At 45.9% G+C, this 27377-nt stretch overlaps 1 protein-coding gene across 1 annotated transcript in view; it reads left to right on the top strand.

Moving 5' to 3' along the window:
- The first annotated feature begins 12297 nt into the window (after positions 1 to 12297).
- Zswim6 (zinc finger SWIM-type containing 6) overlaps positions 12298 to 27377 on the top strand; it is a 165448-nt gene continuing 150368 nt past the window's right edge. Inside the window, 5 exon segments of the mRNA NM_145456.3 lie at positions 12298 to 12758; positions 12760 to 12768; positions 12771 to 12776; positions 12779 to 12781; positions 12784 to 12965. Coding sequence (NP_663431.3) covers positions 12313 to 12758; positions 12760 to 12768; positions 12771 to 12776; positions 12779 to 12781; positions 12784 to 12965 — 646 coding nt within the window. The 5' untranslated portion in view covers positions 12298 to 12312.

Raw genomic sequence — 27377 nt, 5'->3', positions numbered from 1 at the left:
GGGAAACCTTCAAGGGACACCAGGGAATAAACGAGTGTGAAATCCAAGATGGTATTAGTTTTTATTGTCATCTCTTCTCATCAGCACCACCCTCCGGTGCCTGCCCTGATGTTCATTTTCCATAGAGGGTTGGCACTATGTCAGCTTAAGGAATCCCTTGGGAGTCTAAACTGATAATGACTTCCAGTCTAAGCCCTTCAAGGAATATTGATGGTTTTCAATGGGGATTTACAAACGTGAAAAGAATCAAATCTCTAGTGGGTGGATTGTAAATTAGGAAATATCTTTAGTCTGAGAACTTGGCTCTGCTCAAATATACTTTTTAGGTTGAGGTCTCTTGTGAGTATTCTTTTTAGAAAAATATTCATTTATTTATTTTGTGTATATGTGTATCTGAAGGCATACCACATACATGCAAGAGTTCACAGAGGTCAGAAAAGGACATTGGATCCCATGGAATATAGGCAGTTGTGGGGTGCATGTAGGTTCTGGGGACTGAACCTGGGTCTTCCACAAGAGTAGCTAAGTGTTTGCAACTGCTGAGAAATCCTGTTTTAGGGCTATTAAGGCTAGCATTAGCACTATGGGCAAGAAAAAGGATTTCAGGTAGAGGGTTTGCAATGAAGAACAATTCATGGAGGGTGGTGCCTCCTAGAGGGAGAGGCCGATGGACTAAATTTCCACGCAGAAACTAACTAGTAGTTAGTTTTAGAATGTTCAGTATCTGCTCTCCAGCGAACTTTTGAACTTTCTGGTGACATCAGATAAAGACTTTTAAACCAATGTATATTATAACATGGTAAAAAAAAAATCTTATACTGCCACCTGCATGCAATAAGGTTTTCAAGGCCAGAAAGAAACTACATCATTATATAAATATGTTGAATTGTGTTTGCCTATTAAGAGAGGTAGGTATTTTCTTTCCTAGCTCTTTCAGAAATTTCAATAACTTGTTCAAGTTTACAACAGATTTGAGAAACTATTAAGTTTTAAGATTACAGAACAGTAACAACCAAATGGTTTAACACCAGGTGTTATTTATTTGTTTATTGCCCTGGAGGTTGAGATATTTTATCTACCTGTAAAAAAAAAAAAAAAAAAAAAACAGAAAAAAAATTAACTTGACAATGTATGGTGTGGTTCCTTCCTTTATAATCCAGTTTTCCCAGGTTGACAAGAGGGGTTCAGAGGTTGAGGAAGGGGCCTAGAGGAAGAGGGAAAGGGGAAGGGCGAGTTTTCACTCTGCACTGAGACCATGGGCAGCTATTTGAACATCACTTGAGAGTAAAATCAAGAGCTGGCATCTGGGAGGGTATGATGATCTTCACAGAGAAGATTCAGCCGGTGTTGGTGGCACACACCTTTGATCCCTAAACTCAGGAAGCATAGGCAGGTGGATCTCTGTGAGTTCAAGTCCAGCCTGGTCTACAGAGTGAGTTCCAGGACAGTCAGGGCTGCAGAGAAAAACTCTGTCTCAAAACACACACACACACACACACACACACACAGAGAGAGAGAGAGAGACAGAGACAGAGACAGAGCAGAGAGAGACAGACAGAGAGACAGACAGAGAGACAGAGAGAGAGACAGAGAGAGAGAGAGAGACAGGGAGAGAGAGAGACAGAGAGACAGAGAGAGAGAAACAGACAAACAGAGAGGGGGGCAGTGGGGAGTGTTTGGAGATGGAGGGTTCCTGGCCAGAATAAAGCTCGGCACATAGTAGGCACAGAAATATTTGCTGACAAAGCTGCACAGCCTCCAAATCACTCTCTTGAAATCAAAAATAGCAAAAATCTAGAACCCTGATAGAGTAGATAGCTCCCCCCCACAAACTCAGAGATTGTTTTTTATTTCTATGGTAACAAGAAGACTTAAAATTGCCCAAATTTGAGAGACACTTGAGACGAAAGCCAGGATGAAAAAAAAAATAACAAAAGACAAATGCTACAAGCAGCATGTGTGACAGTGTGGTAAAGTTTTTGACATTTGTTTGGGGAGGTTGTCTTATTTCTTTGCTTGGAACGATGTGATGATTTCCAGAATGTAGCAGTAATAGCTTCACACCACGCTGCTGATCGTTCATGGAGTAGATTTTATTCTTTTCTTGAAAGGGAAAAAAAGAACAACCCATGAGCCTTGGTGGCAAATGAGTGTCTGTAAGCCCGTGGAAACTGCTCTCCTGGCATACTCCTGCATGCTAACTGCAATGAGAGGAGGTTTGCCGGGCAAACATGACTTCATTTTTTTTCCCTTCTTCGGGGTTAGTAAATACTTATTGAGCATCTACTATTTTCCCACATAATCTGCCCTATATGCAAACTAATGGAAAAATCGTAACTCTGATAAAGACACCTGGTACGTATAACTACTGGAGTGTGTAATAGGCAGAACTGATCAGCAGAGCAGCCAGGCTTTCCTACGGAAGTGTGATTAAGCTGAGTCTAGTAAAACAGCCATGGCTTCAGAGCCTGAAGGAGGAGAACGTCCAGGCAGTGGGAACTCTTGGGCAAAGGGCCCCCTGGAGAGAATGAGTGTTCAAGGAACTGAAAGCAGGCCTGAGCAGCCTGCTTTGGCAGAGGCCCAGAGTGTGAAAGGAACACACTTGGGACAAAACCAGTCAGGGAGGTGGGCAGGGCTAGCTCTTTCCTGTTCTGTTACACAGCCGTTTTTACACAGTGGAATTGTGAGGGATTTGGTCTCCAGCCTTTGGCATATGTACTGGCTGGCTTTGTGTGTCATCTTGACACAAGCTGGAGTTATCACAGAGAAAGGAACCTCCCTTGAGGAAATGCCTCCATGAGATCCAGCTCTAAGGCATTTTCTCAATTAGTGATCAAGGGGGAAGGGCCCATTGTGGGCGGTGCCATCTCTGGGCTGGTAGTCCTGGGTTCTATAAGAAAGCAAGCTGAGCAATCCAGGGGAAGCAAGCCAGTAAGGAACATCCCTCCATGGCCTCTGCATCAGCTCCTGCCTCCAAGTTCCTGCCCTGTGTGGGTTCCTGTCCTGACTTCCTTTGGTGATGAACAGCAATATGGAAGTGTAAGGTGAATAAACCCTTTTCTCCCCAACTTGCTTCTTGGTCATGATGTTTTGTGAAGGAATAGAAACCCTAAGACAGCATACTCCAGGGAGCCAAGGCTGTCACAGGAATGCGCAGCAAACTATTCTTGTGTGCACTCTAGTAATGGCAGCTTCGGGACCACCTAAAACCTGTCATGGCATTGCTATGGAGTCCAGAAGAGAACCACCAGACTCTAGCATTATAGCCTCATGACATTAAAACTAAAGCATGTTCAATGTATATTATTGGCACCTCAGGTCATCATGACTTTCATACATTAACTCCTCAGGAGTCATGGCTTGGACATTTAATGACCTCCCTCCTAGTTGGGAGCCATTGGAGATCCAGGAACACTTTAAGAAGTCAGTAAAAGAGACTAAGGGAACTTGATTTTTATTTTATATTGAATTCTAATATGCAGGCCTCGTGCTTTCTACGGCCACACAGAGTAGGAGTGATGGTTCAGGAAGGACAGAGTTATGAATAGGTGTGGGGTAAAGAATTGAAACTTATAGGGAGGCTGGAGAGATGGATTAGAGGTTAAGAGTACTGGCTGCTCTTCCAGAAGTCCTGAGTTCAATTTCCAGCAACCACATGGTGGCTCACAACCATCTGTAATGGGATCTGATCCTCTCTTCTGATGTGTCTGAAGACAGCAACAGTTTACTCACATACATTCAATAAATAAATAAATAAATAAATAAATCTTTTTTTAAAAAAAAAGGTATAGGGAACAGCGCTACTGTAAAGGCAGAGTCAAAAACAAGACTAGAAAGAAAGAAAAGGACATAAATTTGGGGGGAGGGTTAGAGAGATGGCTCAGAGGTAAAGATCATTTGCTATTCTTGCAAAGTACCCAGACTCAGGTCCCAATACTCATATGGCTGCTAAGAACTGTCTATAACTGCAGTTCTAGGGGTTCCAACAGTTTTCCAGCCTCCCCCCCCCCCCAACTTGGATACTAGGCATGTAGGTGACACACAAATATACATGCAGGCAAACCACTGTTGTGTAACGGTTTCCTCCCATATTGAAACATTCTATTCTTCAGGGCTGCTCTTTATACTGGAAGTAAAACGTGTGAAAGTAGCTTCAGGAAGTCCCTGAAACTGACTAGATTCACTAGGTCTCACGTTCCTCCAGAGCAAACTATAAAAGCTGAGTGTTCTAAACTTCAAAGTAGACTCAAGCCACTGCAAAGAAGATGCTGAGACCGTCTGCCTAGAAGATGCAGAAGCATCGGAGTTGCCTGGAAGGGTTTTTGACCTACAGAGTCTCTAGGGAAGGACACTCTTCAATCTGTTGAGATCCCTGTAGGCTGTGCAATGTGCTTCAGGTTCCCAGCTTTGTGAGCTGTCACCCGTGCTGGGGCAGGCTTTGATGAATTAGCTGTCTTTTAATTATTTTTGCTCCTGAAAATAACCTTTCACCCACATTCCTGTCAGTAACCTTAATAAAATTCATTGGTTTACCAAGTTGGACTTTGGTGGTATCTGCACTTTGGTCTGGCAAAGGTATTTGGTCTGGCTCCCTATTTGGAGTGAGTAGATGTGTATGTTATGTCTCTCCCAGAAAAAAAAAATTGTCATAAAACACACTCATACACAAAATAAAAATTTTTTAAAAACTAGAGATGGAGAATTGAAGCAAAAAATCTTAATAGAGCTTAAATAGTTTCATTGTATTTATAAGTCTTTATAATGGACTTATGAAGTTAAGAAAGTATATTACTATTTAGATTTCTAGTCTGTGGAGTTGAACATCCTAAGAGTTTCAGTGCTTAAGTAGATCCTGTGTTCTAGATAGCTCTCCTGAAACTTGTACTCTGTGGTCTGGAGGTGCAGGTGAGGGCAGATTCATATTGAAAAACTTTACATCCGGTTTTGCTGAAAACTGCATCTTTACAAGTTACTACTTGTGGGTTTTTTGAACATTTATTAGAAGTGACACTTTTCCTGTCTGCACCGTCACGATGCTATTCCTGACAGGAAGTGACTTCACAATGCTAAAAAAAAAATATTGTAGGTGATAACACACCCTTAGCAAATCCATTTTAAAGTTTGGTTTAGACATTTTAAACTGATTTTAAAAATGTTTTTAGTTGCTTATTTTATGTATGTGAGTGCTTTGCTGCATGTAAACCTGCAGGTTAGAAGAAGAGCATTCTATCCTGTTATAAATGGTTATGAGCTACCGTGTAGGTGCTGGGGATAGAACTCAGGACCTCTGGAAGGGCAGCCAGTACTCTTAACCACTGAGCCATCTCTCCAGCCCTTAAACTGACTTGTAAGTCTTTCTTAAATGGAAATACTCTTTTGTTTAGTAATAAGATACCCCCAAGAGATACCTGGTTGTCTAAATTCTACATCTAAATTCTACTGATGGGAATGAAAACTAATAAACTATTTGATCACTGTAGAAAATGCTTACGCTATGTGCTTGCAACATGACCTTTTGGTTATGATTATTATGTTGTTATTATTATTTCGAGACAGTATCTCTTTATGTAACTGACTGTCTTAGAACTCACTCTGTAGAACAGGCTGACCTCAGATATACAGAGATCCACCTCTACCCCCTGAGATCTGGGATTAAAGGTGCGTACCAACATGTCCTACCTTTTCTATTTTCCTTTCTGACACAGGGTCCCATGCTGGCTTGGAACTTGCTACATAGACCAAATGGGTCTTGAACTCACAAAAATCTTCCTGCCTCTGCCTCAGTGTTGGGATTAAAGGTGTGTGCCACCACTCCTGGCAAAAGGCGATTTCTAGAATGACATTTTTCTTTTAACTGATTTTTTTTTCACGATCATTTTTTATGTGTATGGGTATCTTGCCCGCATATGTCTGTGTACTGCCTGCTTTCAGTGCCCTTGGAGGTCAAAAGAGGGCATCAGATCCTCTGGAACTGGAGTTACAGATGGCTATCAAACCCAGGTGCCTTGTCAGTGTTCTTAACTGCTAAGCCATCCCTCCAGGCACATGGGAGGATATTTTCTACAAATGTGTCCTTCATACATGAGAGCCTTTGGTTCCATACTATCGTTCTTAGAATGTCCTAAATATGTCTGCCTTGTATCATATCACTTATCAGAGATGAAAAAAGAGTAAATTAATGGAAATTGGGGTTATTAATATTTTAAACTGTGATTCTTTTCTGCCTTTACAGTCTTTAAAAGTGGGAGCTCTGTCTTTCCTGGTTGACATGGGCAGAAACTGAAGTAAACGTCCTTATCCACTTAAATATTGAGTTATAACTGATCATGATCTTAAAATACTTAATGAAAAGTAAGTTTTCAAAGGCAAAAGTGAGAAGGTTGTAACTGTTTTTTGTTTTTGTTTTTGTTTTTGTTTTGTTTTGTTTTGTTTTCAAGACAGGGTTTCTCTGTGTAACCCTGGCTGTCCTGGAACTCACTCTGTAGACCAGAAATCTGCCTCCTTCTGCCTCCCAAGGGCTGGGATTAGAGGTGTGAGCCACCACAGCCCGGCTGAGGCTGTAACTGTGTGCAGCATTTCCTCCTTGGTAATCATTAGGCTTTCAGGCCGCTGTCAGGTCTCACAGACACACCAGTGCTGCGATGGTTCGCTACAAAAGAGCTTCACCTCACCATTATACTTTGAATTGGAAGGCAGACTAGTACCACCATAGTCGGGGCCACTTTCACAAGACCAAGACTGCACACACCCACTATATTCACAACTAAGTTTTCAACTTGACAATGAGACTACCCACTGAAGAAAGCAAATGCAATGCCTCTGGAGAGCTGATCGAGTCAAATTTTCAGAAACTTCAAAATACAAAGTAAACTTGTCAAGCGAATTGCTGACCTGAGTCCTTGGAATACGTTGAGTTGAGACGACAGATTTTTTTTTTTTTTTCCAGAACTCTGGAGTGTAACCAAAGTTTCCTGTTCCAACAGAACAGATTTTCTTAGGCTAGAGAGAGAGTGGCCACTCAGTACATGAACAATAGTCTCATGACAGACTTAGGGAGAAGATGGCAAGGACCAGAGGGTGACAGGGAAGCACAGCATGATTCCAGGCTTTTCCTATTCTGAGGAATCCGTGGCACGGGTTAAAAGGATCAAAAGGATCGGTTCTAGGCCTCACCACATCTTGGTGGAAAGTGAAATTCAAGAGAGCTGAGGGAAGTCTGTATTTCTAACAAGTGCTGGGGGGAGGGGGAGGGGGAGGGGGGGTTCTTAGGACCTGGCAAGTTTAAGAAATGCTGACTAACGCCATGAGCTCTGGCAATGAACTCAAGTTTGAGTCTTTGCTCGACTGGACCACATAATCGTTGGCAAAATTCTTTGTGCCTCAGTTTCCTTATTTGATTCTTAGGTAAAGTTGCTGGGGCACTGAGCTATCTGTAAAGGTCCCAAGCACTGTGTCTGTGGTCACTCTTGAAAACACAGGAAGACATTAGTGGCTTGATTCTTTGGGATTTAACAAAGAGAAAAAGAGTTTCCAAACTTTCTCCTCTTTGAAGATGGAGCAGTTGTTCTAAACTGGCTAGTTCTCCATCACTCCGCACTCTCTACTTTGGCCTGAGTTTATTTGGTAGAAACGACTGGGCTGGAAGATTCCCTGGGCATTTTCCCATTACAGGCATTTCTTATTGATGAATTGTCATCTCCAAGACCCTATTCTTCATCCCTTTTATCCACACAACATGGAATTATCTGTCATTCCATTGGAGGGGAGATTAATGCTTGGTTCAGAGGTTAACTATGCTATTTGAGGCTTTTATTTCCTTCTAAACAATTGAATTATATTCCATGGAACATTATTGACTTTGGTTATTATACAAAAAAAAAATATATCCCAGTATGAAAAATAGCATTAAAATGAGCATAGCTTTGTGTCTGTCTGCAAATGGCTTGAAGTTCCTTAGATGTAATCCAATTTCCATGTCTTGGAATCTTCCTGCTAATGGCAAATTATTATCTTAATTAGCTGAGATGACTAGTAATAATGAGGCAATGTGGTTTTCTTTTCCTGCAGTCCTAAATACTGGGACTGTGTGAAGTTCTGACTACCAAAGAGTAACTTTCAAAACTCACGTGTTAACTTCAGATCCCCTGTCCAAGGGTGTGGGCTTTACACACCTCTTCTATGTGTGCAGGAAAATTAGTGCTTTGGGGATTTGATCAACTGGTATCTAATTCGATTCAAAGATTTCAGTTTTCATTTCTTTGAAATTCATGCTGAATAGCCCAAGCTGGCCTTGCGTGCCTCATCCTCCTGCCTCTGCTTCCTGTGTGATTACAGGCTAAGAAGTGAGAGGAGCCCTGTTAGATCTCAGGCAAGGACTCCTTCCTTTCTTAGAGTCCTGTGTCTTCCTGCAGGCCTGCTATCCATCCAGCCATGCACCCAGTCACATGGGCCAGGTGCTGTTTTTGGTGCTTGGGAATAGATGGGGTTTTCTTCCTTGAGTTCATCGGTTCAGCTACGGGGAGAACTTTTTTTTTATGGAGTTGACCGGGGAGCCTATCTTCTGACCTCACTGTGATGTGGGGTTCTGTGATACCAGGATGAGTTATAGCCCTTTCAGCAGTCTGGTTCCCTACCGTTGCCTAATGGTAGACACCGGACATGGCTCCAATCCTGGTTTGGTCCCTTGGGTAGAGGCCTGGTAGGAAAGGGAAACTGTAAGTAATTTAGTAATAATTTATACGAGTAGCAGGAAAATAACAACCATGAATCCTTAAAATAGAGAAGCAGCAGAAGAAGCAGCAGAAGATGGCATACGTACAAGTCACCAAGTTCATGGGAGTAGCTAGCTATGGGGAGAAAGCTTGGTGTAGCAGGGGAAGGGGCTCTCAGAGGGTCTGGAGAAGCAGACATAATCCCAACGGCTCAGAGAACTTGTAACCTGGCAAGAAAGAGAAGACAGTAGCTCGGAGCGGGGTGATACTTGGCGCAATGGTCTAAATGTCTTAAGACAGAAAGTAGTAAGGGTGCTTAGAGAGAAGCCACACACCAAGGTGGGTTTTTCCAGAGGAAGTGGCCTTTAAAGCAAGTCCTTGAAGGAAGGGGAGGAATTTAACAAATTCCAAGAGGAAAGAGAGAGAGAGAGATTTCAGGCCTCAGGAATGTATTGAGCAAATGTGTGGGGCAGGCATGTCCTGTTGGGACATAACAGCATTCCTGTTGAGGAACTGGGGGGAAAAATTCAGTTGCATTTTCAAAGACAAGGCTGGAAAGTTGGGTTTGGTCGAGACAGATCATAGTCACTCTGGTCTCTTCCCAGTAGGCAGCATAAGAGCCATTTCAAGGGACTTGCGGGGGGGGGGGGGGGGGGAGAGGATAGGCTACACAGACACGCCAGTCAGCAACAAGGCCCTGCACAGCAAAAAGAAACACCTGTGAGCAGTGAGAGGGGCTGGGATAGTCAACACCGAAAGTGAATGGGGGCGGGGGGGGGGGGGGGCTGCATCAAAGAAGTTATCAAAGGGGGACTGCTGCAGCATGGGGGACCCTGATAGGTCACCCTGGGAGACAAGAAATGCAGCGGAAAGGGAGTACTTTAAGTTTGAAATAGGCACTCTGATGGTGAGCGCTGTGATCTGGACACTGAGAAGAGATGAGCCAAGGTTTTTGGGTTTGACTTTCCACGGGGTGTCATCAAAAGTCGATCATAATAGGCTGTAGGATGAGGGCACATTAAAGTTTGGAGGAAGAGAAACAACAAACAAATGAGGCAGAGAGGAAGAGACAGAAACAGAGTCCAGAACAGAAGAGACAACAGGATGCCAGAGAAACCCAAGAATGGGGGGAACCACTCAAAAGAAGAGTGGGCAGTGTTTGAGACCCCAGGGAGATCAAGTAGGGTTAGATCATCTTCAGTGGCCTTGGGCTTTCTTTGAATTAGAAAATGAAGCTGGATTGCCCCAGGGCTAGGGGGTATAGTTCAGCCCAAGAGCATTGACGCTGGAGGGCCTATGTTCCATTCCCAGAAAAAACTTAACAAAAAATGACTGGATCCCTCCAGGGAAGGTCCATGTCTTAGATCCAGCCTCTTTTAGTTCATTGCGATATCAAATTCTTTAAATGTTAGCCCCCTCTAAAGGTATGTATTTTCCGGTAACGGAAATTAATCCCTCCCACCAACACCGCATCTGACCCTGAATGAGTCATTAATTCTGTCCGAGGACATCAGTTCTGTCCTTTTTAACTTTCTAATTCAGAGACCCGTGTACACGGGTGGAAATGTTCAGCGACCTGTACTGCACACGCTTTTGTCGTGACTTTTTGAGGACAGACTAGGGCTCACCCTTCTTTCTGCTCCGATACTCTAAGTTTTAAAGTCTCTTAAAATTATTTCTTAAAGAGATATAGATATTAAACAACCGGAGGAAAGGGACTTCCTCTTCCGCTTGCCCATAAAGCTCTTCCAGTTTTCTGTCCGGCTTTTTCCTAGGCACCGAGGAGGTGCCTAGAAAAATACTGGATGAATATACAAAAACATGTCACCAAAATTTTCCTAACAAGCAGCTATGGAAAGTCTGCCAGCGTCCTGTCTCCAGGGACTTCTAGCCTGGGGCTCCCGATGCCCGACATGGATCACGTCCAATGTCTCGGGCGGCCTTCGCTTTGAGTGGGCAATTTTCTTTACAACGCCGACGCGCGTAGTTGCTTTAAATTCAGACCAGGTAGGCAGTGGGGAGTAGCCAATATGCGAAAGTGTCAGAGGAGCTAGGGCTTATCTCCAACAATAGGACAGTATCTCTAACACTGTTTACAGTAAAAACAGAAGGTGGAGCAAGAAGTCAGAGTGTCTAACGTGGTCATTAAGCCTGCGGCTTGGCTGAGATCTAACCAAGCTCTGCAGAGTGCGAAGAACAATGTCCGCAGGGTTCCCGGTTCAGACGGGGACTCGTTTCTCCGCCTCCGCTGGCGCCCGGGCACCGTCTCCCAGCGCTGCTCGCTCTCCTGCTGCCCTGCAGCGGGGAGGACCCGCCGGTCGGGCGCCGCCAATGCTGCAGGGAGCGCAGCGCGCGTCCGGAGCGCCAAGGACTCCAGGTCTCAGCCCCGCCGCAGATTCCAGAGCGCCCGCGGCTGTTGTCCGCCACCGGGCGGCCGTGAGCGACAACCGTCTCGCGTTGGAGAGTTTGCGCGATCCTCTCTGCCCGTGTGTGCGCTCTAAGTGAGCGGCCCGACCCCCTGGGTCTGCAGCAGGTCGCGGCAGAGGGCGACTGGGGCTCTGGGGTGAAGCCGGGCGGGCCGGCTTCTTGGCCCGAAGGACTGAAAGAGTGCGAGGGCGGGGCGGGGCAGGGCGGCGCGGCCGGCTCGGGACGCGCGTCCAGCGGCTGCGGGGCAGCATCCGAGCGCTGCGCGTGTCCGGGCGCTCGATCGACTCGGCTCCCTGGCGTGTCACCGGGCCGGAGCGAACCCGGGGCTCAGGGCTGGGTGCGCTGCAGTTACGCGGGGCAGCCGCGCCCCTTCCCCACCTGGGTCGGCGAAAAGTGAAGTGGAAAACAGTGGCTGAGCTCAGCCCTCCTCCCTTTCCCCCCTGCGCCGCAGCCACGGCCGAGGGTGGGGGAAGTTCGCTTCGCCGGGTTGGAAGGAAAGCAGGCGGCCTGGGCCGCGCCTCCCCCGCCTTCCTCTCGGCCGCGTCCCCGGGGCTTCACGCAGCATTTCTTTGTTTTGAAAGCGCCTCCTCCGCCCAGAGGCTTTTCCCCGCGGGGCCGGCTGACTGGGGGGTGGGGCATCGAGCAGTCGGCCCGCCCTCCATTTAGTCCGGAACCCTCCCCCCTCCCCGCCCCGCGGCGACCCACGAGGAGCGTCCACGCTCGGCGGACATCAAAAGGAGGCAGGGCGCTGGAGGGCTAAGTTGAGTAGACAGGGGGCGCAGAGACCCACCCACCCTTCCCCTTGGCAGACGGCCCGACCCCTCCCGCGGAAACCCCGCCTGAGCCCCGCCTCCCGCGTCACAGCAGCCTGACATTCTCACAGCCCACCGGGCACCCAACCCGGGTGCCCCCGCCACCCCCGTGTCCACGGAGCGCTCTATTTATGTTTCAGCCCAGTGATTTGCATAGGCCCCGCCCCCTCCCCTAGGTTCTCCCTATCGGCGCTCCTCCTCGGCGATGTCGTCACGGCCTAGGCCACACCTCCCGTGCCCCTACAAGGAGCGGCGGGCCCTAGATGGCAGCGTGGCGTCGCCACGGCGTGTGCGTGTCGCGCTTCCTTGTGCCGTTTATAGGGTCCCGGCACTTCCGCTGTCGGGTTAGAAGCGGCGCGGTCATGGCGGAGCGCGGACAGCAGCCTCCTCCCGCGAAACGGCTCTGCTGCCGGCCGGGCGGCGGCGGCGGCGGCGGCGGCGGTGGTGGGGGCAGCAGCGGCGGCGGCGCGGGTGGCGGCTACAGCTCTGCCTGTCGGCCCGGCCCGCGGGCGGGCGGTGCGGCGGCGGCGGCGGCGTGCGGGGGCGGCGCGGCACTGGGGCTGCTGCCGCCGGGCAAGACCCAAAGCCCCGAGTCTCTGCTGGACATCGCAGCGCGCAGGGTGGCGGAGAAGTGGCCGTTCCAGCGCGTGGAGGAGCGCTTCGAGCGCATCCCGGAGCCGGTGCAGCGCCGCATCGTCTACTGGTCCTTTCCCCGCAGTGAGCGGGAGATCTGCATGTACTCGTCCTTCAACACCGGCGGCGGCTCCGCGGGCGGCCCCGGCGACGACAGCGGCGGCGGCGGCGGGCGGCAGCACGGGCGCGGCGCGGCGGCGCGGCGGCTCCTCATCCTCGCCGGCCGCCACCTCAGCCGCCGCCGCCGCCGTCGCCGCGGGCACCGGGACCCCGTCGGTGGGGGCGGCCAGCGCTGCGGACGGCGGCGACGAGACGCGGCTGCCCTTCCGCCGGGGTATCGCGCTGCTGGAGAGTGGCTGCGTAGACAACGTCCTGCAAGTCGGTGAGTCACGGGGCTGCCGCGGGCCGTCGGTCCTTCGGTCTGTCCTCCTGTCCCTCGGGGGTGGGGGAGGGCAGGGTCTCCCCTCCGATCCCCTGGGCCGCCTCGGGTCGGGCGCGCGCGGTGCAGCAGCGGGCGACTCGGACGGTCCCCGGAGCGGAGCGCCCATTTCCTCCCGCTGGTCCCCGCCCCCGTCTCCCCGGACGGGCTAGCGCGAGTGGGAAATGAATCAGCAAGGACGCGCCCCTCGGTGGCGGGGTGGTGGGTGTCGGCGTCCCGGTCGTCTGTCCGGCAGGCTGAGTGCGGGTGTGCGGGGCGGGCGTGGACAAAGGCGCGGGTGGCCGCGGGGCTCGGGCTGGGGCGTGCGGCGCGGGGGAGGGGGCGCGGGCCGCAGACAATGCCGACCGGGGCGCTCGCTCTGCACTGCCCGGCTCGCGTCCTTTCTTCTGGCGCTGCTCCGCGCCCCGCGGTCCGAGGTGGGGTGGTGGCGATCCCTTCAACCCCGCTCGGCCACCGCTCCGCTCGGGGCTCCGACGGCCGGCCGGCTAGCCGGCCGGCCCCTCGTACTCAGGCTGCTTTAAGGTGTCTGCAACGAGCTCCGCGGCGTCCGCGTCCGGGTCCCCGAGCCACCCCGGCCGGCAGTGACGGCCGGCCGGGCCGCTGAGGGGCGCCGCTCTCGCTTCTCCGTCCCGTGAGGCACCCCGCCGCCCGACTTCTGCCTGAGCCCGGGGTTCGGGCGCGGTGCTGAGGGAGCGGGCAGCACCGCCGACGCTGTGACCCGCGGCCGGCGTCCGCACCGAGGGGCCCCGCGGCCCCTGCGCCCCTGCGCTGCTGCGCGCCCCGCACCTCCCGGCAGTTTGTTCTCCTTTCGGGTTTATTTGTGCCCCTTTCAATTTTCTGTCACCCTCCGAAAAGGGGAAAGCAAACAAAAGAGCCTCTTTATTTCTTTTCAGGGCTTGTAAAGTAGAAGATATTTGACAAAGGCGAGAGAAGGGCTTGTGATTTAAAGCTGCACAGCCCTTCTTTCTCTGACAGACCAGGAGAGTTTTCTCAAATCCCTCTGCCTTCCGCGGGGCTTTTCTTTTTCTTCTGATTAGATATCTTTTCCAGCCATAGTTACGGGAACGTTTGAACTGGATTGAAGTGAACAATGCTGCAGCGCAGCCTCCCTGTCCCCATATTTTTCCTCCGGATTGCTGAAGGCGTATTTTATAACCCCCCTCCCACACTGGTTGAAATTGTAGGGATGAACCCCGAAGCAAATGAATGAGGATTGATAGATTTGAAAGGCTGTGTCTGCCTCTGTCCGTCTCTCTCTCTCTCTCTCTCTCTCTCTCTCTCTCTCTCTCTTTTAACTTGTTCTTTTCTCTCTATGGTCCAATCTTTTTATCCTTTTCCTTGGGAGTGGAGTGGGGGTCTGGACAGTGGCCCCGACACAGAAGATTTGTTTTAATCCTGTTTGGTTAATTTGAATTCTAATGTAATCTGAAAACGTGATTTTCTGCATGGTCATTTATTTCCAAAGACAGCCCTCAGTGTTGCTCAGCACCGTTTCCCTCGAAGAGGGGGGTTGGTTTTTGAGGCTATCCATCCTTACCCCCACCTTTTCCCCTTTAAAATCTAATTAACATTCTTTCTAGTTACACTCCCCACCCCACCACCCCCACCCCCCGCCCACCTTCTCCTCTTTCCCTGCCGGTTTGAAGCCGATTGAATCAAATGCATGGTCTCTGAGTATAACTAACTGGAGTCTGAATTTTTATGGCTTGGCTGGCAATGTTGCGTCGTGGCCCCCGCCCCCCCCTTTCCCCTTGCTGTGTTTGACTCTGCTTGTGAGCAATGAGGAATGACAGGAGAGCACATAGGGAGGGTTTCTTGGCTGATTGCATTTAAGCCAGGAATTCACTGTGAAAATAAAGCCAAGGGGCGATAAATAAAAGATGCAATCTTCTCTAGGAGACAGACACACAGCGTGGGCTTTGCCTTCAGTGGAAGAGGCTAGGGTTAACAGCAAGTTGTAAAAGAAAATAGTAACTTTGTCAGTAGTCCCCAAAGGGGGAGGGCCGCCTCTTGAGTGAGTGCAGTTGGCCAGGTGGACTTGAAGAAGCAAGCATACTTCTAGTACTGTTTGAAGACTTGACCTCTTGGAAATACTTACAAATGTACTAAACAAATGCGGTACAAATTGTGTAAAAAACGTTTTTTCCCCCCTTTCTTCTCTAAGTTCTGCCAGTTTCTTTAACATCCTAGTTTTCTAACATGTGCCAGTGAGCATCGAGATGGAAGGCTGTTAAATAAATGTCTGGCAGCTGGCACTGTGAGCTAGAAAAGGTAGAATCAGGTTTTGACCACCTTTGATGAGTGGGGAGGCCAGCTAGATTAAATATCTAACTTAGCATCAAGTGGTGGCTGGAGTTAGTATACTTTAAGAAGCTTATATTTGTGAATTGCTGTAGAGTCACCCCTCCACTCCCCCAAGTCAAAACCAAACCAAAACCAAAACAACTCCAAAAACTAAGATGGAAAAGAACAGAATACTATATTGATGTCATTATAGACAGTTTTCTGCTGTTGACAATTTGGATTTGTACAGGAAGTGTTCCTGAAGGCTGGTCACATAGGAAGCCTAGTTGTTGGCCTTATCTTACAAAGCTTGTCCAAGGCTTGAGCGGTAGGGAATTGGGCTTGTTAAAAATGAAGCTTGGTGGGTAGATTTTCAGAAATACACTAAACCTTTGCACTGGCAAGTGCTATTGAATTATTAGATATAAATCATTGTATTTAATAATTGCTCTTTGGTGGATATAGGGAAGTTTTATAGAAACGTGTTTACTTATTTTTGCTAAATTAGGATGCTTTTTGTTAAGAAGGGTCTCTGTTGGTCTGTAATCTCGCTCGATCTCAGTTAAGCAAGAATTTCCGAGATAACACCTGAGCAGCTTCCCCCAGGTTTTTGTCCGACCCTCTTGTATATGACTTAAAATCAAAGGCAAAGACAGATTAATTGGAAAAAAATCTTTAAAAGTTTTCTGTTGGTCTGAAAACATCGTAAAGCAAGTAAAATCTTTGGAGTAGATATTTATGGCATGTTTGACCAAAGTTAGGCATTTATAAACTATAGGATTATAGATGATTGTGATAGTGGTGAATAAAAGTGTTCTGTATGAGAACGCCCACTGCATGTACTTTGCAGCAGTGAAAAGTTGGGCTCATTCTCGATTTCTGACAGATAGGATTTGGTCAAGAACTGATTGGAGTACTATGCAGCTATGAACAAAAGTAAATTTTAACAGAGTAGTTAGGTCAAGTGTGATGGCTCATGACTTTAATCCCAGCACTCAAGGTGGGGAGTCTCTTGAGTTTGAGGGTACTCTGTTCTACATTGTGAGTTCCAAGCCAGCTAGGACTATATATTAAGGTCTTGTTCCAGGAAAAAACAAAACCCAAAACAAAAACTACACACAGGTTTAAAAAAAACAAAAGACTGGTACAGCAGTGTCTGGAGAAAGGGGTTGAGTGGACCGGTAAGTTTTAGAGGATTTAGTTCTCTTTTAATGCAGCCACGTTTTCAGAACTAAAGATGATTAATCTTTGAGTTATAATGTATTTTTTTGGTGTTTTTGTCCTGTGAGTGTGTGTGTGTGAAGGGATGATTGTTCTTTCTGAGGGACGGGTATGTATTTTTTTCAAAGTTTATTTTGATTACAGTATTTATTTAGAACCAAGGCAAACTTAAGCACAACCAGAGCCCTGTGTGTGAGAAGGAAGGAGTTTGGCTATTTCTTTCTTTGGTAGTTGCTTTTGGGAGAGAAAAGTACTGCTTGCATTTTATTAATAGATTAGCTCATATATTCTTTTTTTTTTTTTTTTTTTTTTTTGCTGGGGGTGGTGGAGTGAAGACAGGAAAGCACAAGGAGAATATGTATTGAAATTAAAATGAGTAAAAATTTTAGTCAGTTAATATATTGGCCTTTACTAGAGTGTTTTTATTTTCTTTATTGACCAAAGATGACTGTATAAAGATGAGATTCTAAATTTACTTTCAGAGTTGTGTATTTTAGATGTCTTGTTTTATTGCACTCACTTTCAAGGGTGAAATAATAGGGAACAATTTTGTATAGCACTGTATGCTAATTTATTTCTGCTTTTCAGGGGGACTAAGCGCAGGGACATGGGAGGCAAATGCTCCACCACTGAACCCCACCCCAGCCTTTTGGCTACGGAGCAAGTGTATTGAGTGCAGAGAGGAGGACATTGTGGAAGCATTCACTTGTGTTTGTGTGTGACGTGAGAGGTTGGTTTGCAGTTTTTCAGTACCTGCTAGGTGAGGAGTGCTTGATGTTTAGAGATGCTTCCATGACAGCTGGTACTGGTCCAGTGAAGAACTCTCTCTCTGTTCAGTGGGCTCAGACACAGATCCAAGGAGGGAGGGAGGAGATGGCTCAGTCAGTAGAGTGCTTGGTGAACAAGCAGGAGGACATGAATTTGGACATTCAGTACCCCCTTAAGGAGGATACATTTCTTACCCCAGCAGGCAGAGGGCAAGAGCCAGGCGGATTGTTGGAGCTTATTGGACAGCCAGCCTTGCTGAACTGGTGAGCTCCAGGTTCAGTAATAAACCTTATTTCAAAAAATAATATGGAGAGTAATTGAGATGCATACTCATTGTTGACCTCTGGCCTCCACATAGGTATACTCAGACGTATATACATTCACATGAACAATGTATACATCCCATGGCTATACACAACGCGCGCGCGCGCACACACACACACACACACACACATCAACAATACTGGAAGATGGACTTGCAGACTTTGGTTAAGCAGTCATTTCTATTTTTGCTTCAGCCTTGCTGTTGTTTGTTTTTCCTGCTAGGGGTTGAATGGCGCGTCTCTTTGATGCTAGGCAAGTGTTCTACCATAGAGCCACATCTGCAGCCGGGCCTTGTAATTCCTTGCTAAATAGTTGTGTTATGAGTACACTCTTGGACTGCAGAGGCTGTCTCTTTTTTTTCCCTTTTGTGTTAAATTTCAGTTCTTTGGAAAGCGCTAGGCTTCGATGCTATTCTTTTGGAAACATCAGGATGCCTGTGAGCCATGGCCTTTAATGGAAGAGAATTACTGCAATTAATCAAACATTGGAGCTTCTTATTCTCTTAAGTATGTCCTTGTTGCATTTAAGATGCTCATTTTGTCATTGCCAGCTGCTTGCTGTCTCCTCCTTTGCTCTGATGTTTCATAAGGAGAAATGCTGGGCCAGGATCTCCCATCACACTCATGCTTAGCAGTTAGTTAGGGATGTGTGATTTCTGCTGGTAATATGTGCACAGAACAGGATGGCTTTTAAGAAAGCAATCCCTTTTAAAAGCTACATGATTGGCTTGGATCTTCACTCTTTCTGTTTTGTGTTAGACTGTAAATTTTCCTCAGTGCATCAGAATGAGTTTGGTATCTCGAAGAAGCCTACTTTAACATACATGTGATAAAACAACTCATTTAGTGTTAGGAAACCTCATAGGGGAGACATTCAACTCCAACTGCCATGACTTAAATTGTTAGGCTAAATGGGACATACAGTCTTATTAGGAAATGTGATTGTCTTAGAAATAAAGCAAATGACATTTTCATTACCTTTTAAATTACCATTGTATAACTAAAAAAATTGCTCAGTGAAAAGCCTAATTTATATCTATCTTGCTTTATTTCCTTTTGACTGTACACGTGTGCAGGTTACTACACATCTGAAAAGTGAGTTGAAGTAATTAAGCAGGATGACTTTGTCTCCTAAGAAATTAATATCAAATGATACTTTGGAGAAAAAGAATGTTATCTTGATTGATGGAAAAGCACTTCTGTTTTTCGGCTTAGCGATTCCTCAAACAGTAAAGTGTTGGTTAGATTTATTGAAAACGCCTGGGCATCTAATTTTAAATCAATGTCCTGTGTACTGCCGAATGTTTGCACATGGTTTTAATTTCTTTAAAAATAGGGTAATTTTCTTTCTTTCCACATCTAGGAAAGAGGGATAAAGTAAGCTTTGGAGAGAAAGCAGTGTGAATTCTGCTATTGTTTTAAGCAGACAGAAACACGGACTTTCTAACAAATAGTACGAGGCTGTTTGTTTGTAAAGGCTCTGGCAGAGATTTTCCGTCTTTGAAATGCTTGCCCGCCCTCCCTCCCTCCCTCTGACAGCATCTCACATAGTGGCGTTGATCTCAGGATTGTCCTGCCTAAACCTTCTAGGTGCTGAATTACAGGTGTGTAGTCCCATGCCTGGCCTATTTCTGTGGAACTGTGAAGTGAGAGTTTTGAGGTAAATATAAGTAGAAAAGGAGACAGGCCAGGGCATGGCCATCTCAAGTGACCCTGTGCAGTGTGCAGAAGCTTTCCTCTATCAAAAGATACAAAACACAGTAGAGCGTTATTTGTATCATTGTGTGCGTGCGTGCGTGCGTGCGTGCGTGAGAGAGAAAGGCTTTTAGAGATAGATACCATTTACTTCAGCTTCTCTTGATTTTCATTTTATTGAATATGTATTTCGAGACAAGAATCTTATTCTGTAGCCCAGGCTGGACCAGAACTCATTACGTACGTGGTTTGGGATGGCCTGGAGCTCCCAGCCATACTGTCTCAGCCTCTCTCCCAGGTGGTGGAATTATCCTTGTGAAACACCATGCTTGGCTTTCCTGATTTTTCTGTTCAGAGCAAGCCATATGTGGCAGAAAACAGTGACTTCTGGTTTCCACAGCTTCCACTCGCTTGGATCCCTGGGACCGTTGGGTAATCTCAGAAGGGACAGCAGCACTTTGTGAAGGTGAATTGATGCAAATGCTGGTGAAGTTACTTTATGGGAGTGTTGTAAACGTGTTCTATTTCAGGCTAAAGTCTAAGGGCTTCAGTTCAGTTAGTGTGCACATTAAGTGCTATTTATTGCTAAACAGTAGTAGCGGTTGGAGTTAGTAATGCTATGATATAAAAAAATCCATGAAAAGTTGTGTCTGCTATGGCACAAAACTTTTCCAGCTCTGTGCACAGGGAAAGTGCATGCAGACACGCATGTAATAGAGAATTTACTTAAAGTGGGCAGTGCTTACACACAGCACAGTCGTAACACAAGGAAGAAGTGTGGTGTGAATTTAATGTGTTTATAGTCGTACTCATATTTGAAAAAAACATTTGTACATAACTCCCTGCTCTCGTCGGCAAGCTGCCTCCTCCTCTGGGGAGGGAATATTCAAAGCTCTTCAGGATTATACCCATATATGCTTTTTTCTCCTTCCAGTCAAGTGTTGAACTTCTAAAAAGATTTTATTTTTTTCCCATGGTTTGGGGCAGTTCTTTGTTAAATCAGCATGTCTCACAAGAGTCTACTGTAACATTTTTATAAAGTAGTAAAAGCTAAATTTATAAAGATATTAGCAATGTGTACTAGGTCTTGTTCTCCTTATTCTTTTTGCTTTTATTTTGTGTTTCGAGACTGGATTTCTCTGTGTGGCCCTAGCTGCCCTGGAACTTGCTCTGTAGACCAGGCTGACCTCCTTGGCGAGTGCTTTGCTAGCCTACTCGGCCCTGCCTGTGGTGTGTCCTCAGTATGGCTACTGATTCTAGATTATTCTCAAGCTTACAGTCATTCGCTGCTTTTCAGAGGGCCTTCATGGAGATCTGAAGGTCAAATGTTAACTGTAGCTTGGATTCTAATGTCTGTCAGAGCCAGTCATCCCTTCTTCTCCCAAACCCTCTGGTTCCTGCCTACCACCAAGCTACATCTGCAGCTAAATGCGTCTTTTATTGTCTTTCTACTGAATTTCAGCTCGTATTAGGTGACTAATCAACTTCCAGGAGAAGCTCAACTGTTAAGGAGTAACTTGAAGATTGCGTTGGTCACGTGTGTGCTGCAGAGAGTGTTCTCAAAGTATATTTAAGGAATTACATTTTTCCTTTTCAGGCCCTTTAACAGTAACTGTGATTAGCAATGATACTTCCTAGTGCTGGCAGAGCAATCAACTTTCTTTGAATGAGATAATTTTATAGCTTCATCTGTACAGTTGTTGTGCCCAGATGTTAATTGGTAGGACACAGCAGAACCTTTCAGTACATTTAAACTCTTAAAACCCAATAAGTTGATCAGATAAATTGGAGGCTCATTAAGTGAATTAATGTGCTTAAAATTCAGGTGACTGTCTGCCTGATCTTGCCTTACTTAACAGTCTATTTGAAGGGTTTTCATTGTTAATTAATATTAGACCTTTACAAGAAGAAATATCCCTAAGACGATACTATAAAGATGATCCTTGAGAGCAGGTTTTAAATTCTTTTTGTTTGTTTGTTTGTTTTAAATAAAGGTTTAGTTGTTTATTTTATGTGTATGTGTGTTTGCCTGCACTTACGGGCATCTCATGCATGCAGAAGTCATTAGAGGTCAGAGGAAAACATTGCATTCCCTGGAATTGGACTTACAGGTGAGTGTGAGCTGCCATGTAGATGCTGGGAACTAAATCCAGGTTCTCTGCAAGAGCAGGAAGCATTCTTTAAAAATATTTTTATTTCAGTTTTATTTAATTTTATGTGTATGAGTGTTTTGGTTGCATATATGTGTATGTACCACATGCATGTAGTGCCCGCAGAAGCCAGAAGAGGGCATTTGATCCCCTGTTTTGGAGTTACAGGCAGTTGCAAGCCACAGTGTGGGTACTAAGAATCAATACCTAGTCTTTTGCAAGAATAGCCAGTGCTCTTAACCACTGGGCCCTCTCTCCAGTTCCACACCAAGCACTTTTTCAACTGCTGATCCGTCATGTTTGCCTCTGCATTTTTGATTCTTTATGTCAGCACAATTTAGAATACTGTACCTCATTTTACCCACTAAATATTTGCTGAGGCAACTAGCATTCCAATATCTTGATATGTGAAGGACAGTTGTTTCATAGTTTAGGTACAGAGGACAGTGCTTCTCTTAATAAAGACTTGGTCAGGTTGAAGGCTGCATTACTTCCTTTGTCCTCTCCTCCTTCCTTTCTTCCTTTTCTCTCCCCCCCACCCCCAGACAAGGTTTCTCTGTGTAACCCTGGCTGTCCTGGCACTCACTTTGTAGACCAGGCTGTCCTCAAACTCAGAGATCCACCTGCTCCGTCTCCCATGCACTGGGATCAGAGGTGCTCATCACCATGCCTAGCTCATTACCTGGTTTCTAAAAGAAATGCTCTGCTAAATACCCATTGTAAAATAAATCCTGTACCTCAGAGGTTAGAAACCTGTTGTCTGACTGTTTTATGTAAGTAATCTTCTAAACTTTGCCCTGTTCCTGAGGATTTTCTTTTTTTAAATAGCGTTCTTTTAAGCTGACTTCTATCTCTGATGGATCTTATTGCTTCCCTCTCTCCATCCCCAAATATCAATTGTGGAACTTTTATCAGCAACTCAGTCCTACAAAGATAATGGGCACATGCCTTCCCTGGACAGTTGGTGAAGCTGACAGTGGGACGACCAGTAGAGGCTGTGCGATGATGGAGCTGCAAGCGAGAGCCAGGGCATGCAGCTTCTGAGCCTAGCTTGCCCTGCAGTCTGTTTCCTTCTCTCCACATCTCTTCTCCTCCCCTCTGCTCCCCTCCTCCTTCCCACTTCTTCCAGACCTTCTGTTGCGCCCCTCCCCCCCCCCCCCCCCGATTTAGGGACATAAGTGACGTCAGAAGGACCTATGTGTTCCAGCTGCTGCTTAGCTGCTATTTTTAGCCTGGCCCTACATCAGGCTGGCACTAGGCCATGGTGGCATAGGGCCAGTACTTTGTGGGACTGGTGGCCAATGTCGGAAACTTAATTTTTCATCAGTCTAACTAAGTTTGAGATATACTCTGTCTACAACGTTCTGTTAGTTTGTACTTTTAAAAGAGAATAATTTTTTTAAAAAAATAAATGGCTTTTAAAAATAGTCATCATAAATAATAAATCTTGAAACATGTGCTATAGAGATTATTTTAGAGAGAAGAAAGATTTAAAAGTTGTTTTATCGGGTCGGACATATTTAGCTCAGTATTTGGGCGTTGTGGTGGCACCAAGAGGTGCAAAGTTTACGTGGCTCATTAAAGTGCCTCAGCATTTTTAAAATTGCCACTGTTGTTGAAGTTGTGGAGTCAGAGTTGAGTTATATAATTAGAGGTGTCATCAGACCCAAAACCAAAAAAAAACCAAAACCAGAAACAAAAAACCCCAAACCAAGAGCTTTTTCCTGCTGTACCCTTTGCTCATGCGTGTCTGTGGTTTCAGGTTTGTTAAATGGTCAAACACTTACTGTTCTTTAGAGAGCAGCAGGATTCTACCTGAAGGCCTGAGATCTGGGTCTAGATTCTACATACTTCCTAGCTGTATCCTGGAGCTCACATTTGCAAACCCAGCCCTACACTTTCAGATGCATCTGTACTTTTTTGTTTGTTTGTTTGTTTTCAAGACAGGGTTTCCCTATGTAGCCCTGCCTGTCCTGGAACTCACTCTGTAGACCAGGCTGGCCTCGAACTCAGAAATCTGCCTGCCTCTGCCTCCCGAGTGCTGGGATTGAAGGCATGCGCCACCACCTGGCTGCACCTGTACTTTTAAGAACCTACTTGACTATCTGCTGTATTGAAAATGGAAATTAGGATTTGTTTCTGAGTGATTTTGGGGAAGAGATAAAAAGTGTCACCATATGAAATGGCAGGGAGATCAGTAGGGAGGCTAAGACTTACTTTCCTGCAACGGCACACAGAAAGCTGAATGTGTTAGGGCTGAGCTGCGGTGTAGTTTAGATGACACTGTGGCTTCCAGTAGCAGCAGTGACGATTAGTCCCATATTCTCTAGAAAGTGGTCCAATGTGAGGCTAATGTTAGTGCGTTGACCTGACACGCCTTCCTAAGGCAGTACACCATAATGATATAAAATCAAATTGATTCCTTCCTTAAGGTTGTTCAGGACGAATTCTAGGAAATTCACTTTTTATGAAAAGTTCAGGTCTAATGGCTTAGTGAAAAGTGAATGTTTCAGAGATTGTATTATGGTTTTATAGTTTTAGTTTTCCTTCCTTCTTGAGGCAGTCTTGTATGTTGCCCAGGTTGGCCTTGAACTTGTGGCCTCGTGCCTTTACCACCTCAGTATTGAGATTGTCGGCATGCGCTGCTACGCTCAGCCCTATGTTCTCATATAGTAAATCAGAGATGCTTTTCAAAGCATGTGAATTATTTTTAGCCAGGGTCTGTCAGAGCAGTTCAGAATACCTCAGCATTTGCTGTCATCTTTGCCTCTTTCCCGAGTACTGGGTTTGCAGGTGAGTGCCACCGGGCCTGGCATCTTGGAAAAGAGCAAGGTGAGCACTTGGATGAGTTTATCTAAGAGTGTTTGATTTCTTTCATGGTGAAGGCAAATATTTGATCACAACTGAACGTCTTGAGGGTAGAGGATCAATTGCATTGACATATATCACATCGTAGTCATATTCCCATGTTGCATCTTTCTGCAGCTAGAGGCTATATGTTCTACAGATAGGTTTTCTTGAAATAACCTCGGAGAGTTATCTTGAGTGTAGCTTGGAGAGTGACCAGGTGGCATCAAGGGGTGTCTACAGAAGTGTGTCTGTGAGCCTTAACATGACTGATAGAAGATGATAACCTACTGCATGGTAGTTGATGAATGACTATTGTTTGGATTGTTAATTTAATTGAGATTTACTAGGTGAGTTACGTTGTGTCAGTTTTGCTTTCAGAAGCTTGATTAAAACCAAGGTTCTAGAGGTTAAACCAGTGGACCTCAGAACCCCTGGAAGAGGTTAGACCAGTGGACCTCGGAACCCCTGGAAGAGGTTAGACCAGTGGACCTCAGAACCCCTGGAAGAGGTTAGACCAGTGGACCTCAGAACCCCTGGAGGCAGTGTTTGATGACTGTGTTCCTTGGAACTTGCCAGAGCAGTTTCTTTTCAGTTTCCATGGATCCCTCTTAGCAGTGTATTCAAAAGGCATTTTGTTTAAGCCGTTTCACAAATAGCCAGGAACTCCAAAAGCCTGGGTCATATTACAGTTTTGTTTTTAGTAAGGATGCAGCAGTGAGAGACAAAAAACAAAACATAAACCTATTCACTTAACAATGCAACAGATTTCCGTTTCATTGAAGATTTTCATGTTTTTATAAAGTGCTTTTCGTTTTCAGGGATAAAGATGGACCACAAAGCCTTGAGCATGTGAGGCTAGGCTAGCTCTCTACTGTTGGCTTCTTCATCCTCTTTACAGTAACCCATTTTATTTTCACAGTTCAGACTTTCAGATATTTTTAAGAAGTTGGTGACAGAGCTAGTAGTGACTGAGTCTCTTTACATTTTAGTGTGAATTAGGTCAGGGTTTGTGTCAGTAATTTATTGCTTAGCAGTGATTCTTTGATTTTGAAATTATGAAACTTGTGGGGTTTATGCCTAAGAAATCTATTTTAAAGTTTTTCTTTGTCTCGGATTTTTAAATATGTATGGGTGTTTTGCATGCCCATGTCTGTACCCATGTGCGTATCTGATGGTCATGGAGGCCAGAAGAGAGCGTTGCATCCTCCTAGGGCTGCAGTTAGAGACTGGTGTGAGTTGCCCTTTGGGTGCTGGGAATTGAACCCAGGTCTTCCTGAGAAGCAACCAGTGCTCTTAACTGCTGAGCTGTTCCTCCCAGCCCCCTGCAATTTATTTTGGCAAAAGTGTATGGTTTGTAGTTTTTAAATGCCCCCCCCCCCAATGTGTGTGCCACCACCCCCCCCCCCCCCCCCCGTGTGTGTGTGTCTGTCTCTATGTGTGTCTGCTGGGGGCGAGGTGATAGTGATGGGTAAGTTCCAATAAGCACAAAACATTCAAGCAACTCTGGTCAGGGGTGGTAGGCACTCTCCTGGTTCCAGACATTTATAGTTTGTTAGGCTGCTTTGTAATGTTATTTAGGATCTTATTGTTGGAGCTGGGGATGATGGCCTATACCTCTAATCTCAGCATTCAGGAGACGGAGACAGTCTCATTTTAGGGAGTTCTGTCTGGGCCATGCTAGGCCTACAGAGGAGGTAGATTCTGTCTAAAACAAAGACAGACAGAATCCCAGGAATCTGAAAGTTTTTGTCTTTTCAGCCCCTGATTTCTTATCCAAGGCCGGGTGTCTTCTGCCTTGTGTGTATGTGTAAGTCTGACGTGCAACAATGTACCTTGATGTCTTTGTGGCAGTCTGTCTTATGATACCTTCTGTGGCGGTCTGTCTTATGATACCTTCTGTGACAGTGACTTTATGGCTGCTTTAGCAGTATCTGCTGCTGCATTTCTGCAGCCTGACTGCCCGTGTTGCCTTTTGCCTTTTAACTCTTTACAGTTGTTGGAGCAGTGTCTTTCAGCTTGCCCTCCGAACAGTTGAAATTTGAATTTCTGTTACGAAGCAATATTGAGCACATCTAAAACTTTAAATGTCTTTTAAAAATGTGTTTAAAATGGGCCTGACTGTAGTTCAGACTGCCCTCAAACTCAGTACTCCTGTCTTAGCTCCTGAGTGCTGGGATTACAGAGGTGCTCCCCCACTCTGGTGCCTGGCACTCGTTCTTGCTCCAGAGTACCTTTGTAGTACACAATCTGGTAGATTATGTAGGTGCAATGGGTTTCTACTGGGGGTGAAGCATGATCTCTCTGTCCAGTGAAGGTCAGTAGATCTGTAGGTTGTGAGATTCTACAGTTAGTGAAGAGATGAGCCGAACTTGAGAACTCAGCGATGGAATTCATTTTTAATGTGAAAGCTGCAGGAAACGAATGGCAGTTTCTTATGAGAAATCAGTATGCCTGCTCTTAAATCTCAGATTTCAGAGTTCTATGCATCTTTGATGAGGGGAGCGTCAGTTAGCTAATCAAATGGACTGAAAGGCAGGGTGCTAACAAATGTAAAAATATTCCACCACATGTGGTTCTGAGGTCGCCTGAGTTTGCCAGTTGTACAAAAATCTTCTTAGGAATGAATGATGAACCTGGTAGTCTGGGAAAAAAAATGTTGGTGAATTTTAAATCCAGGACAGCCAACTATCAATAGTATCAGTCCGTGTGTGTATTGCAGACATGGAAACTGTCATTTAAATGAATGATAGATGGTATGCCAGGCCCGGGGTATGTAAGTTCCAACTATTTATTTCTCTTCAATTTTCTGAGTATGTGTTGCTGTGACTTAGTAAGAATATGAATACTGGGTAGATGGTTGGGTTCTGGTACTAGACTGTTGTGTAAAGCCTCTTTGTTCCGTCTGGTTGGAAAGGTCTTTTCTCCTAGTTCTGACCCAAAACCTATTCTGAAAGCAGTTCATTTATTGGGTGGTTACACCTTTGAGTAGGTAAGCCTGGCTCATTCCCATGCAGAAAAGTCTTTGTGGGTTACCCAGGGGAGCCTTGGCAGTATGTGTACCTTTG

The sequence above is a fragment of the Mus musculus genome, chromosome 13, assembly GCF_000001635.26.
Source record: "Mus musculus strain C57BL/6J chromosome 13, GRCm38.p6 C57BL/6J".
Taxonomy (NCBI): domain Eukaryota; kingdom Metazoa; phylum Chordata; class Mammalia; order Rodentia; family Muridae; genus Mus; species Mus musculus.
Note: the sequence above shows the minus strand (reverse complement) of the source record. Positions and strands in the feature narration are given on the sequence as shown.